At 37.7% G+C, this 18,619-nt stretch overlaps 1 protein-coding gene across 2 annotated transcripts in view; it reads left to right on the forward strand.

Moving 5' to 3' along the window:
* The window catches only part of Ptprk (protein tyrosine phosphatase receptor type K), a 523,134-nt gene that overhangs the window by 380,600 nt on the left and 123,915 nt on the right, over nt 1–18,619 (forward strand). For both annotated transcript variants that reach the window (XM_038340426.2, XM_038340427.2), the window contains exons 8-11: nt 5,781–6,083; nt 11,653–11,762; nt 13,445–13,646; nt 16,486–16,591. In XM_038340426.2, the coding sequence (XP_038196354.1) occupies nt 5,781–6,083; nt 11,653–11,762; nt 13,445–13,646; nt 16,486–16,591 (721 nt within the window). The remainder of the gene's footprint in view (nt 1–5,780; nt 6,084–11,652; nt 11,763–13,444; nt 13,647–16,485; nt 16,592–18,619) is intronic.

Here is an 18,619-nt window from a genome sequence, read left to right on the forward strand (position 1 = left end):
CCTCAGGCTGTGAAAAGGACTGGTCGTGGAATCTCTTTCCTGTTCTTTTGCTTCCTCTTCTTCCAGCACTGTTTATGACATCCGAGTGCAGGAACTCTCAGGTCCTCTGGCAGTCCAAGAGACACAGCATCTTCCCAGCCTCGCCTCTTAGTTGACAGCCTAGGAGAGAAGCTGAAGGAATGTGTTCAGTCAACAGTGTTTCAAGAAATAAGTTGAATGGTCCAATAAGGTTGACCATGTGGATTTGCTTGTTTGCTTTGGTTTTTGTTTGGTTTGTATCATCTTAATGTGGAGGAGTTCCTGACTTGATAATTTCCAACCTCAGATAAAAGCACAGTTTTTTCTATTGTGCATAGTAACTGTTAAATGAAGTGAATAAGTTGTACTGATGGATTTAAGGGTGTAGCTGGGGGATAGATTGCGTTCTAGGCATGTTGGGAGCCTTGGTTTTAATCCTTAACACCAAAAAGGATGGAAGAAGAGGAACTACCATTTTGACTGATTCTACTAAGTATATATGTTCATGTCCCTAAGCTGTATTCTTACTTTTTATTAAACAAGCAGTTATTTCCTTTTAAGACACAAACACATGGGGATGGGGTAGTGAGATACGTAGCTGTTATTTTCTTCCAGCAAAAAGGGTACAATAATTTTAAAGATGTGTGACAAGACCATGTTTGTTACAAAAATAGATTTTCAAATCTTAAAATAGGGAAAACAAATTTTGCAATCGACAGACCCAAAGACGGAGTTAATAGAGAAAAACACAACATCTTATCTGACCTTAGAAACAAAGCAGTTTCCAGCCTTTCTCCACTCTCCTGCAGTTGGTGCTGTAGAGTGTGTGTGTGTGTGTGTGTGTGTGTGTGTGTGTATTCACTTTCCTGAAGCTCTTCTCTTCAATGATCTAATCACCTAACATTTTATGAAGAAGAATAACACTGTCCAGGACTGTTTTTCTTCTTCCCCACATGTGAAAATGAATCTGAGCTTTTAGCACTTTGGTGTTCGTCTTTGGTGTATTTGGTTTGTCCATTACAGTTCATAATACACAATAGATTCACACGCACGCACGCACACACACACACACACACACACACACACACACACACACACAAATCTTATCATTGAAGAGGAGAAATAATGAAGTATGATGCAGAGCAATTTATTTCACTAATTTATGGGTCAATTTAAAAAAATCATAAAATCACAACAACAAAAAATGCAAAAACCTCTCCATTCTGAGCAACATCAGTCAAACATTCTTAATTTTTTAGGACTAGGGTTCTAAAGACAACAAAAAAAAAAAACCCATTGTTTAAGTATTAGTATCCTTACAAACAAAAGATCTGGCTGCCTGGTGTTGATGTTTCCTTAATCTATAAGAAGATGAGCTCAGACAACAGCATTTTTTAGATAATCCTGGAGGACCCACAGAGTTTATAGACTGGGATAATTCCTGGCAAGCTGACCCTGGGATGAGTAGGATGCCATAGCTGTCTAAAGACCTGGTTTCTGTTTGACTTCTGCTGGTCCTTGAGCTAGTGGCTCTCTAGAAAAGCAGCTCACTCTAAGAATATATTTGTTTAGTAAATGGAATTAAAATATATGTTAGACTTTGATGGGCTCTTTCAGGTTCTTTTGGAATGAATTTGTAGTTATGTATTGTTAACACTCTCTCCCTTTCCAGGTCTGTAGCCCCTCTCATGCTCTGTACCACACTCATGTTCTATCTCAGTTCGGTTTCTCTCTTTCCTTCATAGTCTCCCTCCATTTCCCATTCACCCTCTTAGCCCCTTCTTCACTCCCTCTTATGCTGTTCCTTGTCCCTCTGTCCCTGAAGGGATGTGATTATCCTTCCCTTTGTTAAGGTAGAACAGTGCCTCTTATCAGATCTCTTCTTCGGCATGCTTCCCAGTTAGTTAAAACAAAAAGTGCTCCAATTATTGCCTATATGCTTTACTTAGTTCAATTATTACTTGTCTGACTTGCTTTTTAAATTAGGACATGGTTAAATTGATCTTCACATTCCTCGTTCCTCGTGCACTAACAGAAAGGCTAACAGAAAGTAATACGTAAGTGGTATTGAATCACTATGTATTTCACCTCTTAGTATACGGGATCTTGATTTTTTTTTTCCTTCTTTTTAGAGCACCATGATTTTCTAAGTCATTCTGTCTGAACACAACAGTTATGTAATATCTGTTTATATATGTTGAATCTCAATGGTCACCCAGTGTTTCAGCTGTTTCCTCCAATGTGGTATCTAGTCTGTCCATCTCTGATGTCCCCCTTCTTGTTCAGCCCGTATTATCTCCTTACATGCTGCAGTATTTGTATTTCTCTACCCTAATGTCTCTACCTATGACGTAGCCTCCAGTTTGTCTCTTTCTAAAGCAGCTGTGTTTGCTGCATTAACTTTCTGCCCAGAAACTCTTACTTCAAGTTTAACTCGGCCTCCATGACACCATCAGAGCTGGTTCACTTTTCGTCCAAACAGTTTTTCCTACATTTTCATCCAGCTGGGTATTTGTATAAAGTTACCAAATGGGAATTTGTAGTTTTCTTTTTCTCAATTACGTTCCACATTTCTTCTCATCTTACTTCTTTTGCTATTGTATTATTTATCCAAAATACGTCTGTAGATCTAGGCTCTGTCTGCTGAGATCCAATGCACATGTCTCCTCTATTTGACAAGCAAAAGTTATCGCTCCCTCATGAGTTCAGAGATACCGTTATGTTCCGATCCTGTCTCCCTTATATCAAAATATAATCTTTTTCTTGTTTTATCATCTTTAATAAATAAGAGGTAAGCTCCTTGGACCTAACACTGTTATGTTTTATGCATTTTGCTGCCGTCTGTATCATTTTGCATACCTCTATAAGAGTCCATTTTTGTTTCGTAATAGATGAGTAACTGGTAGGCATTTTTATGTGACTATTTGCTGCTTTATGATCTCTACATTATTGTCTTTCTCCCTACGGTTCTGATAAAAGTTCGCTGTATCACTCTTTTCAATTCTTGTTTTGCCTATATTTCTTTTACATGAGCATGAGAAGGAACTGGGTTCCAAGCCTGTCTGCACAAGACAAAAGGATGTAGAATTATGTTTAAATCTCTATTTAACAAGAATAGGGTAACTGATCACATAATTCAATCTACGGAAGCAGAATTGCAAGTGACATGCTGACTTTGTTGAGAGACTCTTTTATCTTAGAAAATTATGCCAAAAATTATTTTGCTAACCATGCATTGCCACTGAAATTTTGGTGGTGACATACATGCATAGGATGAAAAGTGTACTTTTTTTTCTGAGTTGAATTGAGTTTCATGTGTTATTTAACATGAATGTCAATCAAATAAGCAGCATTCAAAAACACACAAACTAAATTATCCAAGTTCATCAGTGCATTTTTACCTAGTAACTATTTGTCCTAATTTAGTTTCTGTTGCTGTCATGTAAAGGAATGAATGAGTTAAATAAACAAACAAACAAACAAATAAAGCTGACCAAAATCAACATGGAGAGGAAAGGGTTTATTACTTCTTACAATTAGACTCCATTATCAAGGGAAGCCATGGCAGGAGCTCAAGCAGAAACCTGAAAGCAGGACCCAAGGCAGAGGCTAGGGGGGTAAAGTATTTCCCTGCTTACTCCGCACAACTTGTTCTGCATGCTTTCTCATACAGCCCAGGACCACCCGCCTAAGGGTAGCACAGCCCAGGTGGCTTGTTCCCTCGCCCATCAATAAATATCAAGGAAATGCCTCATCGCCTTGCCCTCAAGCCAGTCTAATGAAGACCTTCCTCCCAGGTCTCTCTAGGTTTGACAGCAGTTAACTAGCACGTAATTATTGCATCTTCTGCTAACTCTGAGTTTATGCGGGAACGTGGGGTGCACATAGGCACTGGCTTCTTTCAAGGTGGGTGAAATGGTATTAGATTGTGGAATAGCTACAAGGTGAACAGTGAAACAAAATGGGGTAAAAACGGTGAGAGAGGATGATGGCTCAGAGGCAGAGAAATGCTTAGATTCCAAAAGAGGGAATCAGTGTAAGAAAGTAGCGTTTTTAACCAGGCGATTCCATCGGTGGTGTTTTCTGCCACTGATGCCTAGGAAGCACTCATTCATATATTCCAGATAGTGTCTTACTTCCTCGTTTAGGATACAAATGAATACTTTGGAGCAGCCTATGGTTCAAGTTGACTCTGGCCACTAAAGAAAGTCTTCTTGTTATCCAGCAGTAGTGAAATTACGGATTCTCTTGAGATGGTTGGAGTTAATCTACCTGTTATTATTTGGTCTGCCGCTGGACACCAGAGACAAACATTGTTCCAAATTGAAGGGATGACCCATTCTTGGTATGGTTCACCCAGTGGGAGAGTATTAGCATAGGGTTAAATATACAGTGGCGTGTGTGATTAAAAAGCCACCTCTTCCTCTCGGTCTCTCTATGGATTTAAGACAGTACCCAAAACAAATCTGCTCCAGCAGGCAGACTGAAGTCGGAAGATTCCCTGCTAACATTTGAAACCTAAGCATTAGTTTAGGCATCTAGCAGAGTTTAATTTGCATGTGTACATGGGGAATTTTTAGTTTTGAAATTTTAAAATACTCCCCACTTGGGATTGTTTCCCATCCCACACTACAGCCATTGAACTGGATTCCCACTTTGGGCTTGCCATCTGTGTTGCATCCTAATTATTTTTATAGGGCTGGGATTCTAATCTCAAATATAAAAATGTATAAGAACACACAAATGGGATTTTTACATTTGATTTCCTTTTATCCCTACTAAGTTCCAGTTAGCAATAGTATTGACCATCCTAAGTGAATGAAGTTGAAACCAGTAGGACCTTGAACTTGGCCTCAGATTTTTTAGTTTTGTTTAATCAATGTCTTAACATTTTGCAGTGTTCTGGTTATTGTATTGTATGGGGTTCACCATGGCCCTGGCTTTCATAGATAATTATTTTGATTAAGTTTGACAATTAAAGTCAGTCTTGCATGAGGAATGGATACCACTGGGAATCAGTGACGGATGGACTCCGGTCTTCTGAGTGTTCAGTCCTGCCAGGGTTTTCAGTGGAGTGACAACTCTCCTTCTAGTTTGGTTTGTATGACAGTGCATGGGTGGTTAGGCCTGAGTATTTTCTAGAGAACAAGTTACAAAGAGATCAAGAAGGAGAGAAGGTGGTTGGCGTTAATATCCACATGTGTTCTTGTAATTTTTCTAAATTTTTATTTGCTTTGATGAACAACATCATTACCGGAATAATTAGTGTTAATTAATATCTGTGTCATTTTGGTAAATGGTAGTTTAGTGTTCCAATTAGACTAATTAGTACACACCATGGCTTAGTGACATGACAAATCGCTGAGCAGAGCACACTGACTCTTGTCCCTTCTGATATATGAGCTAATCTGCTTGGTCAGTAGTGGCAAAGGAAGGGGACGGGAAACCGGACAGCGACAACTGTCAGACATTGTTTCTACATTTTCTGCTGGTTTTCTCTTTTTTGCTAAGTCCACAAGTACTAAGGATTGCTGTCACTTCATGTTTTAGCTCCTTTTTTACTGTTGGGTGCCTCCAGAACCTACCAGCATGAAATTATGAACAGGCAAAACATTAAAACCCAAAGATTCTCTCAACAAAACACTAAAAGCCAAAGGTTCTCTTGATATCCACTGGATTGAATATACTGTGTTATGCTCAGTACTTCACTCTCCAGAAGGAATTTACAGTCGCGTTGACAGCTGTCTGTGTTGATTTTGCAGAGCCTATGCGGACCCCGAAGACTTTGAAGATTGCCGAAATCCAGGCCAGGCGCATCGCTGTGGACTGGGAGTCCTTGGGCTACAACATCACTCGCTGCCACACCTTCAATGTCACTATCTGCTACCACTACTTCCGTGGCCACAATGAGAGCAGGGCAGACTGCTTGGACATGGACCCCAAAGCCCCTCAGCACGTTGTGAGCCACCTGCCACCTTATACAAATGTCAGCCTCAAGATGATCCTCACCAATCCAGAGGGCAGGAAGGAGAGTGAGGAGACGATCATTCAGACTGACGAAGATGGTATGCTCCTGTGTGGTGTCTTCACAAGAAGGGGGCGGGGCAGAGAATGCTGTCTGTTCTTTAAATTTACCCCCCTCCCCATTGTCCAGTACTGAATTTAAAAATCTACCAGGTTGTCTCAGCCAGATTATCTCTAACAGACATGTGTTTTCAGAAAGTAATACAGTTACTAAAAGGCATGCACCCATGATGACTTTTTAAATAACGATAGTAGAAGTGGTAATGGTGCCTAAAGCCTAAATAAAGACTTTCTTACCAGCCGGGCGGTAGTGGCGCACGCCTTTAATCCCAGCACTCGGGAGGCAGAGGCAGGCGGATCTCTGTGAGTTCGAGGCCAGCCTGGTCTACAAGAGCTAGCTCCAGGACAGGGTCCAAAAGCCACAGAGAAACTCTGTCTCGAAAAAAACGAAAAACAAAAAAACAAAAAAACAACAAAAAAGACTTTCTTACCAAGTGTGAAAACAAAAAGGTTATTATTCACATCACTATCTAGTTACCTATTGGTAAAATTCACTTTCTTACAAATTGCGTGTGAATTTTATAAATCATACAAGATGGTATTACTTTCTCAGTATTTGAAGATAAAATACTCAGTTTTATTGACTGAATTAAAACACAAAAGACACAGGACATTTTTTAGTCCAAATAAAGATCCTCATAAGAAAATAGCAGACCCTAATCTTTTTAAAATTTTTATTACAATCTAAGAAATGATACTTATGAAACATTAAGTAATAAGAATGCATATTTGTCTTAACACTATAACATGGATGCCTTTTCTCTAATAGTATGGTACGTCATTGATAGGAATATGAATGCCATTCTTCGTTTAATGGAAAAAATATACAAAAGCTCCAAATCTATTACTTTACTAACAGCTATATATTTTAGGGTGACTCTTTATTCTATTGGTGTTCTTTTATAAATAAATGTATGTTGGTAGAAACTGCTACATAATGATCTCAGGCCAATCTTAGCAGAACTTGGGGTTTACCAATCATTTCCATAACCAGTAAATTCTTCTGTCTCTCTAGTTTTATATGCTCCAGTAAAGGAGCCAAGTCATGAGGTCTCTGTGGTCCTATTCCTTCTTCAACAGCTTGATAAGAGGCCTGTATTTTTATTTGAGTTTCAGAGTAAAGGCTGTAGTTTACTATCAGACTCCCCCACACACCTCCCTTCATGTATTCACTTGGCTACTGTGTATCTTTTGGTGCCTAACAAATAGGAATGAGATGGCCATAAAGTAAGTAAATGTGCTATAATTTCTAGAAATCCTCATTTTAGCTCTTCTCCTGTGGAACTTGAAATTGACTCTGGTTTGTCCTGTTGCTTTGTATCCTAGAGAAGTGAGAGCCGTGCACAGCTTAGACTGCACAACATGATGTCTGGGGTCCTCCTCAAATTACTAAAATTCGGGAGTCAAACCCTGAGCCTTAAGAGGAATGTGTTATTGTCATGATTGAGTTAACCAAAGGGTCCTATTGCAGTTACTACATTGTTGCGTTACATTGAAACCAACACTATTTAAATAATACATCAGCCTGAACATGATGATAAAACTCTCACCCCCATCTCCGGTGTCACCCCCACCCTCCTATAAAGCAGCACTTACCTGTGCAGAAAAGAAGAGGTAACGATAAGGGATTCAGGCATCAACAATATCAATGAAAGTCCAAAACTAGCTGCACACATATCCTGAGGAATTGCACATCTTCTGAAATGGGGTGGAGGTTTCAATGTCTGAGTCATGCTAGGCATTTTATAACTCATATTTCAATAATAAGACTATAGTCACATTTATTTGGATTGCTGTCAGCATTTAAAGTCAAGATGTCTTCATTGATAACGTTTAGATTTTGTTATATGAGTTTGATTTTTTTTGTTTGTTTTTATCTAGTCCCCCCCCCCAACACTGCAATTTCCTATGGTGTTATCTTTGGACACAGCTTATCTTACTTTTCTTTCCCACAAACAAAGAAGGCAGTCAGGTTTTTACAATGCTTTTGTTAACTGCAATATATTTTTAAACAACATTTGGTTACATAAATGGCTATGTTAATACGCAGGTAATGAAATTTCTGTGGAATTTTGGCCTAAACCAGTCAAACTCCTGACGACAAGGTTCATATTGTGTAGAATCAATTTTATAAATTAGAAATAACATTTCTACATTTCTTTTCAGTACCGTTTTCAAGTCTACTTTGATTTCGGCTTCTGTGTTGAATGCTTTTCTGTATAAGCTTCAGTTAGATGAAGTTGCGCGTTATTGTTTCATAGTATTAGTACAGGGTAATCCCTGTGGTTGTATCCCGAATGGTAGGCTATTTCCTTTCTTCGTTGGTTTTCTCTTCTATAAGTCGTTCTTAACGACTGATGTAGAAACTTCCATAGGGTATTTGTAAGTCATTCTTCAGGGCTGCTCATATGAGCTTGAGTTTCTACACAGAATACTTGATGTATTTCGATATTCTGAGGTGAGAAAGAATAACTAAATCATGCTTATTGTTACGAAGATCAATGGATCGTGATGATCTGTTTAAGTCAGTCTTACGAAATTATTGCTGCCCTATATACATAGAAAAAGAATAAATTATCAACCACCTAATAAAAAGGTATAATTGTGTGAAAAGAATTCTGGGGACTTCCATAAATCAAGCTCCCAAAGCTAGAACCATTTCCAACTAGAACCTTAGGGTAGAATTTATGCTTAATTTATTACATGTGCTTTTTAATGCATGGGCAGAATTTTTTCTGTAAGATTCCATTTTCATTTTTTATTCCAGCATTCATGGAAATCAATATCATGAAGTTAACTCAGCAGAAAAGCCTGGTTTGGGGACATTTTTTAAAGCTACAAAGTCATTTTAAAATGTAGATTTATTATATTTTAGAGGCTATAATGCTTATTTAATATAATCTCTCTCCACACCTCTTTCATTTTTCTTTTCCGTTTTTAAAGTTATATTTGAGGGACTTTCTCATGCTCCAAACAAAATTAGCTGGAACGGCTCTCAGATAAATCACAAGCACAGGAATGGGAGTCAGCATTCTATCTCTACCAAAAGTCGTCGGTGTGGAAATGTAACGTGAATCCCCACAGTCTGAAGCTGGGCGTGAAATGGCTTTAAGCACTTCATGCTGTGTTTAGGCAAATCATAACTGAACTGTGACATTTTCTTTGTGTGTAGAGAAATCATCCCTGCTTAGATGCCGAACATAAATGAACGGAGTTGGTTTGTGCCCATACCTCGTCCACATTTCCTTTATGTGGTTGTTATTGGAGTATTTATTAATCGAAGTCATGATTACTTGTGTGGCCTATCTTGGGCATGATTCTTCTCCCACATATCCAATCTTGAAAAATGGAACTTGTAAATACTTCAAGCAGAGTTTTGGCAATGTAGAACATGTGTGAGAGGGGGGGATCATATCAACGTTGCAGGGAAACAGTTTACCACTTCTGCCCATCTTTCAATGCAGAATTATGGAAATATGTTTAAACCATCCCTAAATAAGAATAATTTGAAATATATTAATTCTATTTCATAGTACTTGTAAGACAAATTATGGTAGATAGACACAGGAATTTTCATAACAAGTCCTCAGTATTTGGTGTTTTGACTCTTCCTACCCATAGCTGCCACTTTCCCTGACAAACGTGTGAAGAAATATATTTTCCTTGATTGCAGTCATAAACAGAATCGATGCATGCACAGATATCTACTTGCACAATGAACCTATGTCTCTGGGGGTCTTGGCATTGCCAGAAACTGCACAGAATCCTTGTCAGACTCACTGCCCTGCTGAGCACAGTAGCCTGTGCTGACAACATGGGACATGGGTAAGGGATTGGTTAACTGACACAGCCATGAACATGTCCAAAGTTAAGGGCTACCATGCTATCTTTAGTATGGATTTCTTTTGCTTTTATTCTTCTGGATTTCTTTCTTATATGTGTCACCTCATGTTGCCCGCCTCAGAGGTCATAGCATCATTCATAGTCTCCTTGTAGAATGAAATAAATCTTCATCTGGTGGCATATCATTCAGAATTTCTTGCTGCTGCTAGCCATGAAGAAATACATTTCCTTTGATCCAGTGGTTTTTAATTTATTTCAATCCTCATGAAATTGCTCTGTACTTTGAAACGGCATTTCTAGATAATGTCATGTGTGAAGTTCACTGAAACGTTAGATTCAGGGAAAATATTAATTAAAAACCGTACTTGTCCAATACTGGGTTGGTATTTTTTTTTACAAAAAGAAGTTTTTAAGTAAAGAGTGTGAGGTAATATGTATTGTTTAGCATGATTAGAAGAAGAATCTGGATTGTGTGAATAAACGGCCAGGTTTTAAAGTAAGATCTATAAAAAGAGAAAAACACAGTAGCAGAAATACCTTGAAGCTTGTCAATAGTAACTAATCCACGGCTGATTAATGACAGGATTTTGCAACTTATGAGGCCTTCGCAAATAAGGACTGGAGCAATGTTACTCAGGAATTGTAATTCTTGCCTAACATGCACGAAGTTCTGAATTAAGTACCCAACACAGATGTGGGATATGAGGGAGCACGGAGGCACATGGCTGTCATCCCAGCATTCTGGAGGTGGAGGCAAAAGGATCATAGGTTCAGGGTCATCCTCTGCTACACAAAGAGTTCAGAGTGAGAGTATACATTAGATCCTGTCCAAAACAAACAAAACAAACAAACAAACAAACAAAGAGCAGTAACAACAACAAAAAAATGAATAAAAAAGAAAGGAAGGAAGGAAGAAGAGAGAAAGAGTACAGGGAGGTGTGGAGATAACTCAGTGGGAGAGCGCTGGCTTGAATTTGCCAGGCCCTGAGTCCCATCCTCAGCTCTGCCAACTGAAGAAAGCAAATCAAGAGATCCTTGAATCCTAAACCAGCTTGTTCTTAATAAGCTCTTCCTTAGCTGAGAAAAAGTAAAAGCATGAAGCAGGTACATTTTAGAGTATTCATCTCTAACAACTTTAAAAAATATAATAATCAGTGCTATCTTTTTAATTATAGAAAATTTAATAAGTATAGCTACAAAAGTCAGGAAGATTTTTAATGGGCATTTCAAGTCAGTGCTGTGTGATTTGGCTTTTGAGTCTAAGGAGCGTTAATTATGATTATAATTCATTATTTTATGAACTTCGCTGATGGAGCCTCTTTAGGGGATTATCATAATCTTCAAGAAATCTTTCAGGGAAGTGCATCTCTGTTCTCGGAGCAAATTACAAATATGAACTTCATGTTATTAGGGGTATACAAGAGAGAAAAGCAGACTACACGACTATGCCAATCTCCAAGGTGATTGAATATTCATTTGAATAACAATAAGTTTACATTTCTACATTTCTTGCTTTAGAAACTTACAGGCTCACGATTGGTGTCCACTGTCTGGGTCAAGTCTGAATACCGTGTATGTGCTGATGTTATTTTTAAAGATATATTTTCGCTCCATGACATCCTCTTTAAATTGTGTTTGTCTTGTTTACGAGTTGTGTTCTCAACTTTGCATGCAAGTGTTCTCATTTCCAATACGTGTTATTTCTAGTGCCCGGGCCTGTGCCAGTCAAATCCCTCCAAGGAACTTCCTTTGAAAACAAGATCTTCTTGAACTGGAAAGAGCCACTGGAACCAAACGGAATCATCACTCAGTATGAGGTATGAGGAGAAGGAGTAGATACAAAGAGGCCAAGGAGACGGCTGGGTGGAAACAATAGGAAAGGAAAGGGTGGGGAAGAGAATAGTAACGCATCATCATCTCTCTTTGTTCTCGTTCACCAATTATTTGATTTTAAAATTAATCACTGTACAATAGCAAAGATTTTCGAATTCTTGGAATCTATGCTAGTTTTGTGACTATACATGTGTGTCACTGGACTATGTCCTTGTCAAACCCAATTAATGTTTGTAATGAATAATTACATGTAAAAATGCTAAGTCCCTCTTTCTAAAATTAAGAAACCAGTATCACACTGTGCTTAAGGAGAGGCCATTGAATGGCCTGTTTTTCAAAGTAAGTAATTAATAGCCCACCCAAAGCAAAACAGATTAAAAACCCATTTCAGAATTTCATTGTACTTTTGAATATAAATCGCTATATTTTCAAATAAGAAGGTACGGAGAATAAATGAATTTTTAAATATGTTTTTATTGAAAGACAATTTTCTCCTTTTCCCCCATCGCTTTCAAATGGATATTCTTAATTGCACAGTTGTGTAGTTTTCGGCTATATAGTTAGTCTGTGCTGATTATAGAATAAACATTTCTATATCTTATGCCTAAGAATAAATTATAGGAATAAGAATGAATGTTTTTGGCCATTTTAGTATGTTTGAGCACTAGTGTCCTTTAATTCGTTTTGAGGCACAGTTTTACTAAGTTAATACAAAATGGCCATGAGATCCCTTTGTAACTCAGGCTGACCTTGAGCTTGTGTTCGTCTCCCAAGTGGCTCAGATCACAAGCTTGTGCTGCTAATTGCTAATGTTACTAGAATTTTCTGTGTTTTTTAGACCAAAAAGAGAAGAATAACATACTTTTGATGAAGACTTTGTTTTCACATGCATTAAAGTATGTAACAAGAAAGTTTATATGTAGTCTGCATATTTAAGTATATCAGTTTATTGATAGATTTTGTAAAATATAAATATTTGACAAATTAAATATACAGCTACATATATCATTAGGTAGATCATAGATGATAGAGAAGTAGTGAGATAGTTTAAATAGAGCAATAAATGACAAACGATAGACAGACAGATGATAGATAGGTGGATGAGAAATGCCAGAAGTAGCAATATCAATATAAAAATAGATGGAGATAGATGATAGATAGATAGATAGATAGATAGATAGATAGATAGATATAGATAGATGATAGATAGAGAGAGATAGATAGATGATAGATAGATAGATAGATAGATAGATAGATAGATAGATAGAAAGATGATAGATAGATAGATGATAGATAGATAGATAGATAGATAGATAGAGATAGATAGATGATAGATAGAGAGAGAGATAGATGATAGATAGATAGATAGATAGATAGATAGATAGATAGATAGATAGATAGATGATTGATTGATAGATAGATAGATAGATAGATAGATAGATAGATAGATAGATAGATAGATTTGATGGATGGATGGATGGATGGATGGATGGATGGATGGATGGATGGATGAGAGATGCCAGAAATAACCATACCAAAATAAAAAAAAAGAGGAAAGTAATGATTACTTGAGACTCTTGCATGCTATGTTGTTTAGAAAGGGCTTGCTTATAATTTATTATGGCCTTCAGTTGATGTATAATGGGAAATATATTTTCCACACTAGGTGAGCTATAGCAGCATAAGATCATTCGACCCCGCAGTTCCCGTGGCTGGACCTCCACAGACTGTATCAAATTTATGGAACAGCACACACCATGTGTTCATGCATCTCCACCCTGGGACCACCTACCAGTTTTTCATACGAGCCAGCACTGTGAAAGGCTTTGGGCCTGCCACAGCCATCAATGTGACCACAAATATCTCAGGTAAGCAAATGCGTAACCTAGAAGCTGAGCAGCTCATGCTCCTGATTTGCAATAGCATATTCGAAACACTCAGATATGTTGCTGCGTTATCGTGTGGCCTACTGAGCCTTTATGTCATTACGTGAGGTCAAGGGAAGTTTATTCAACCATTGGAGAACAAATCATTCCTGGTGATACATTCTAATCCAAACGCTTTTCAGGCAATCACAAAAATGACAGTAGCCTTAAAAGGTTACATCATTTCTTTACTTCAAATCTTTCCAAGTTCACTGTAAAACGATTATGGACCTTTCTTGTGCTTTCAGTGAGGTGCTAAGTATGGCGTCACTTGTGTGTTCTAATGGATGGTGTCTAACAAGTCCTAGTGGTCTTTCACTCTCGCGTTGGAATACCTCAGCCTTGTCAGTCCCCTTTTCCCTAATATTATGCTAAATTTAAACAAACGCCAGCCTTCTTTTACTGCTCACACAAACACCTCACATAAATGCCTCTAATTTTCAGAATTAGAACACGCAAGAAACTCTTGAATTGATAAATAAATATAACCAAATTTCCCTTTCTATTACATTTACTTTTATAATTTGCATCTGACTAGATCGTTTACAAGTACTAATTCTCCTTCAGTCAAATCGCCCATTCAACCTGATTAGGTTCCTGCTGATGTTAGCATCACGATGCTCCCTAAGTCTACTCTAGTTAATAAAATAGTTCATCATGTTTAACACTACAAAAATATCTATGAGCTATGTGTAACTATAGAGTTAAATTTGAAAATGGTCTTTTGAAGGTAAACCACATAGTATATTAAGCACATTTTAATTTAGTGAGTCCTTTTTAATTCTATTTAATATATAACAGCAGCCACTCTCAATTCACATTGCACTTTTTTTTTTAATTTCTTTATTCGTTTGACATACTAACCATAGTGCCTCCTCCCTCCCTCCCCTCTGTAAATCAAGTTGAGGCAGGACCAAGCCACTCCTCCCTGTAGCAAGGCTGAGCATGGTATCCTACCATAGGGAAGGGATTCTAAAAACCCAGGTCATGCACCAGGGATACATCCCAGTCCCACTGCCAGGGACCCCACCAAAGACCAAGTCACACGATTGTCGCCCACATTCAGAGGACCTAGTTTGATCCCATGCAGGTTCCCCACCTGTCAGTCCAGAGTCCATGAGCTCCCACTAGCTTGGACTAGCTGTTTCTGTGAGTTTCCCATTCATGATCTTAACACACACACCCTTGCCCATATAATCCCTCATCTCTCTCTTTGAGCTCTAAGAGCTCAAAAGACTCCTAGCAATAGTGGAGAGGGAGCCTGAGCTGGCCTTCTCCTGTAATCAGACTTGTGACTACCTTAATTGTCATCTTAGAACCTTCATCCAGTAACTGATGAAAGCAGATGCAGAGATCCATTTTTAACATTGTCCTGAATCAAAAATTTACACCAAGAGTAAGATAAATGTATCTAAATTGTTTTATTTGGAAATGTATTAAATAAAATATAACTTTTAAAAATTTATATCATAAATAAGAGTAATTCCAATATATTCATTTGCGTTTGATTTGATTTATATTAGTATTCTGGTAAAATTGATGTTTTAACATCATCCATTATATTAAGAAATGATAGTATATTAAACTGCCATTTTATATCCTAACGGCATTCATTGATTTAAAATATTTATTAAATCACTTTGTTAGAAAATAAGACTTGGTGAATGTCATGACAAACTTTTTCCCTTTTAGAATTTGCAACAACTGAAATTTTAAATAGAACTTGTAATATCTACATAATCTTTTAAAATAGACACTGAGCAACTATTTTTTGATATATAAATACACCGATACACATATGCATATAAATTTGAAGTCTTAGATACCCTGTTCAACATGATGTCAAACAGAAAATTTCTAATTATAGACAGAAACACCCTTCTGGCTTTCTTTTCCCTTGGAATTATTTGATTTCATCTTTCCTATTGCAACCAGAAAGCAGTGAGCATTTTCTTGTACTTTAAAAGCTTAGTTTCTGTTGCTGTGCCTTGGAGCATCTGGTTGCTGTGATGCTGTATAAATTTTGAGAAACAGAATAATTAGAATTTGTATAAAAGTGTGCCACTGTTTTGTGAGCTTAACTGTTTGCATCTTTTGATAATAATAATAATAAATAATAATCTACATGTTTCAATGGGTATATCCATCTATATAGTAAAAGGCAGTTGAAATTTCTTTCAGCTCAAGGTTGGAAAACTCATAGAACACAAACACTATCCAACATGTTGAAAATTTATGTTTTTAACTATTTGCCAGTTAATAAACTAGGTCTTAGTAACTGAAAAGTAGAATCTCCTTTCCAATGCACCACAGCTGACTAGCATGTTTCCCTTGTGCTCACTTAGAACTAGTCAAGAAAAGAATACTGGACCTTTCTTTCGCCTGCCAAGCATGAACAGCGAGTAGGCAGCCCATTACTTCCCTTCTGCCATGCACAGTCCCAATCTAATGTGTGACTGTCCAGCCAGTGCTGACTCTCCTTGCCCCACTGTCCCACGTCATGCTCGCCGGCTTAAAGAGCTTGGGAAGCTGAAACACAAAGTGTTCAGAATATGATGAGTACAAGACCCCAGACAGCTTTTAACAATCCAGCAACCTCGCCGTCCTAGCTTCTTCTGCCCACAGTTAAGGTTCAGTGTCATACCATAAAATAAGGATCAGTGCAGTTAATTAGGAATTAAATTGATTTTCCCTTAAGGTAGGATCATTTATTCATAGCAGCCTATCACATATCGCCACAAATCGATTGAACTTTCTTTTCACCTCGTTGGTCTCTTTTCAGCTCCGACTTTACCTGACTATGAAGGAGTTGATGCCTCTCTGAATGAAACTGCCACCACAATCACAGTATTATTGAGACCAGCACAAGCCAAAGGTGCCCCTATCAGGTAAGAGGGGGCATAGTTAAGAGGATAGGCAGCCGGTGGGAGAAATGTCCCCAGTCGTGGCCTAGCACATCTAAAAGCCTTTCATTTCACAGTGGATGTCAGGGATGCTTTGATTTTCTTCTTTTGTTTTTGTTTATTCCTTCTTGATTTTGAAGGAAGATTATAAACAGACGTATGGCTAAAAGTGGAAATTCTAAAGGCTTTTCTGTGCTGTTTGAGGCTATTGCTCTTTCTCTTCATTTTCCTTTATCCCCATTTCACTTCACTTCCTGTGTTGGTGTCTGTGCTGGAAAGGCCTTGAAAGTGTTTGTCAAAGAGGATGAGGAAGGAGCGCCGGTCCACCTTTGTGTGTCTGTAGTGGATGATTTCCTGTGAATGACTGAATCAGTAATGCTCTGAGGAAATAAACACGGAGGAGTGATAGCAAATGAAGCCTCCGTGGCCTTTCACTTCTTAAATTATCGGAAATTCCATGATAAATATGAAAGTTCAGCTTGCTAGTTCCTTTATCTTTTTAATATTAAAATCTCTCATATTACTGCTAATATTTAAAAAAAAATCTCATCCATGTCATTTCTAGGAATTAGGTCAAATTACCTCAGCCTTTTAAATTTTGGAGAACTATTAGTTGAATCTTCAAGACTTCAACAAGCTTCTATTTGAAACCGACAGATATGTGGGCATTTTGTTATCAGTATTGATAAGAAAATCAGATAGTCACAAAATCAAGACCAGACAGCAGAACCAACTTATTTGGTGCTCTTTGTGAATTCCCTTAAAGGCAGGTTAATCACTTTCTGTATGTAAAACAAACACACTTGACCTCATGAAACCGATGTCTTTTTCCCTCAAAGTTGTAAAAATACTTTTTCGTAATTAAAAAATATGTTGATAGAAGAACACGAATCACAAAGAAAGCTTGTAATTCCCGTCTAGCCGAGACTGAACAGACTGCCACATTGTGGAGCAAGGGAGGTGGCTAAGGTGGCCGCAACGTGAACGCTTCGGAGAGAGCAGCTGCTCGAGAATTCCAAGTCAGTGTACAGTGGTGTTTGTGCATCAGTGATTATGAGGCATTGTGATTTCAGATGTGAAGAGGAAGAAGCAATGCCATGCTCACTTGGACGTGGTGTCCTTCTCTATTGACAAGTAATCATGGCCATTGACATGTCCCTACCCTTGAGAAAACTTACTGCATAGGTGGCCATCCTGATCTTGGTGTTTAAAGTAGGCTCCAGCTACCTGGGTTTGGCTTTTAGTGTTTGTTAAGGTCTGGAGAGGAGGCCTGGCAATTAAGACAACTGCCTGCTCTCCGAGAGGAAACTGGTTCAATCCGCAGCACTCATATGTTGGCTCACAAATGTCTGTAACTATAGTCTTAGGGAATCAGATGCCCTCTCTGGCATCCACAGACACAGACATGTAGTACAGAGGCATACTTTCAAACAAATTAAACTAAGTAAATAAAATAAAATCTCAAAAAATATTTTAAATCTTTAAAAAAAATTGTAGGGAACTTGAGCTTTACTTCACTTATTATTATTATTATTATTATTATTATTATTATATTTATTATATCATTATTGTAACACTGTGCTGCATAACTTATATAATTAACTCTGCTTACTTTGTCAAAATTTTTCTGCAAACTTTGACCACTTATTAAGTACCTATCACCCTGCTTGCAATTATAAATCTAAATACACCGACCATACTGAAACATATAACAGTACCTCTTCCCAGGTTTCTTAGAATATCAAGGGTTATTTCACTCTGTAGATCCTTTGCTCATAGACAGTGTTCAGGAATTCTGTGTGTTTTCTACATGTTTAATTAAATATCTTTCTTTTCTTCTATTTGCCTTTATGTGTACATAATTTCTAACTACTATGAATTCGTCTGAAATCATAACTATACAAAAATAATCCTTAATAGTCGTTTATCTTTCCCTGGCATGGAAATGTACTTCATTGTATTTCTTGGCAACACATTTGACCTTTCTAGGAATTGAGCCCAGTGACGAGGAAC

The sequence above is a fragment of the Arvicola amphibius genome, chromosome 8, assembly GCF_903992535.2.
Source record: "Arvicola amphibius chromosome 8, mArvAmp1.2, whole genome shotgun sequence".
Classification (NCBI taxonomy): domain Eukaryota; kingdom Metazoa; phylum Chordata; class Mammalia; order Rodentia; family Cricetidae; genus Arvicola; species Arvicola amphibius.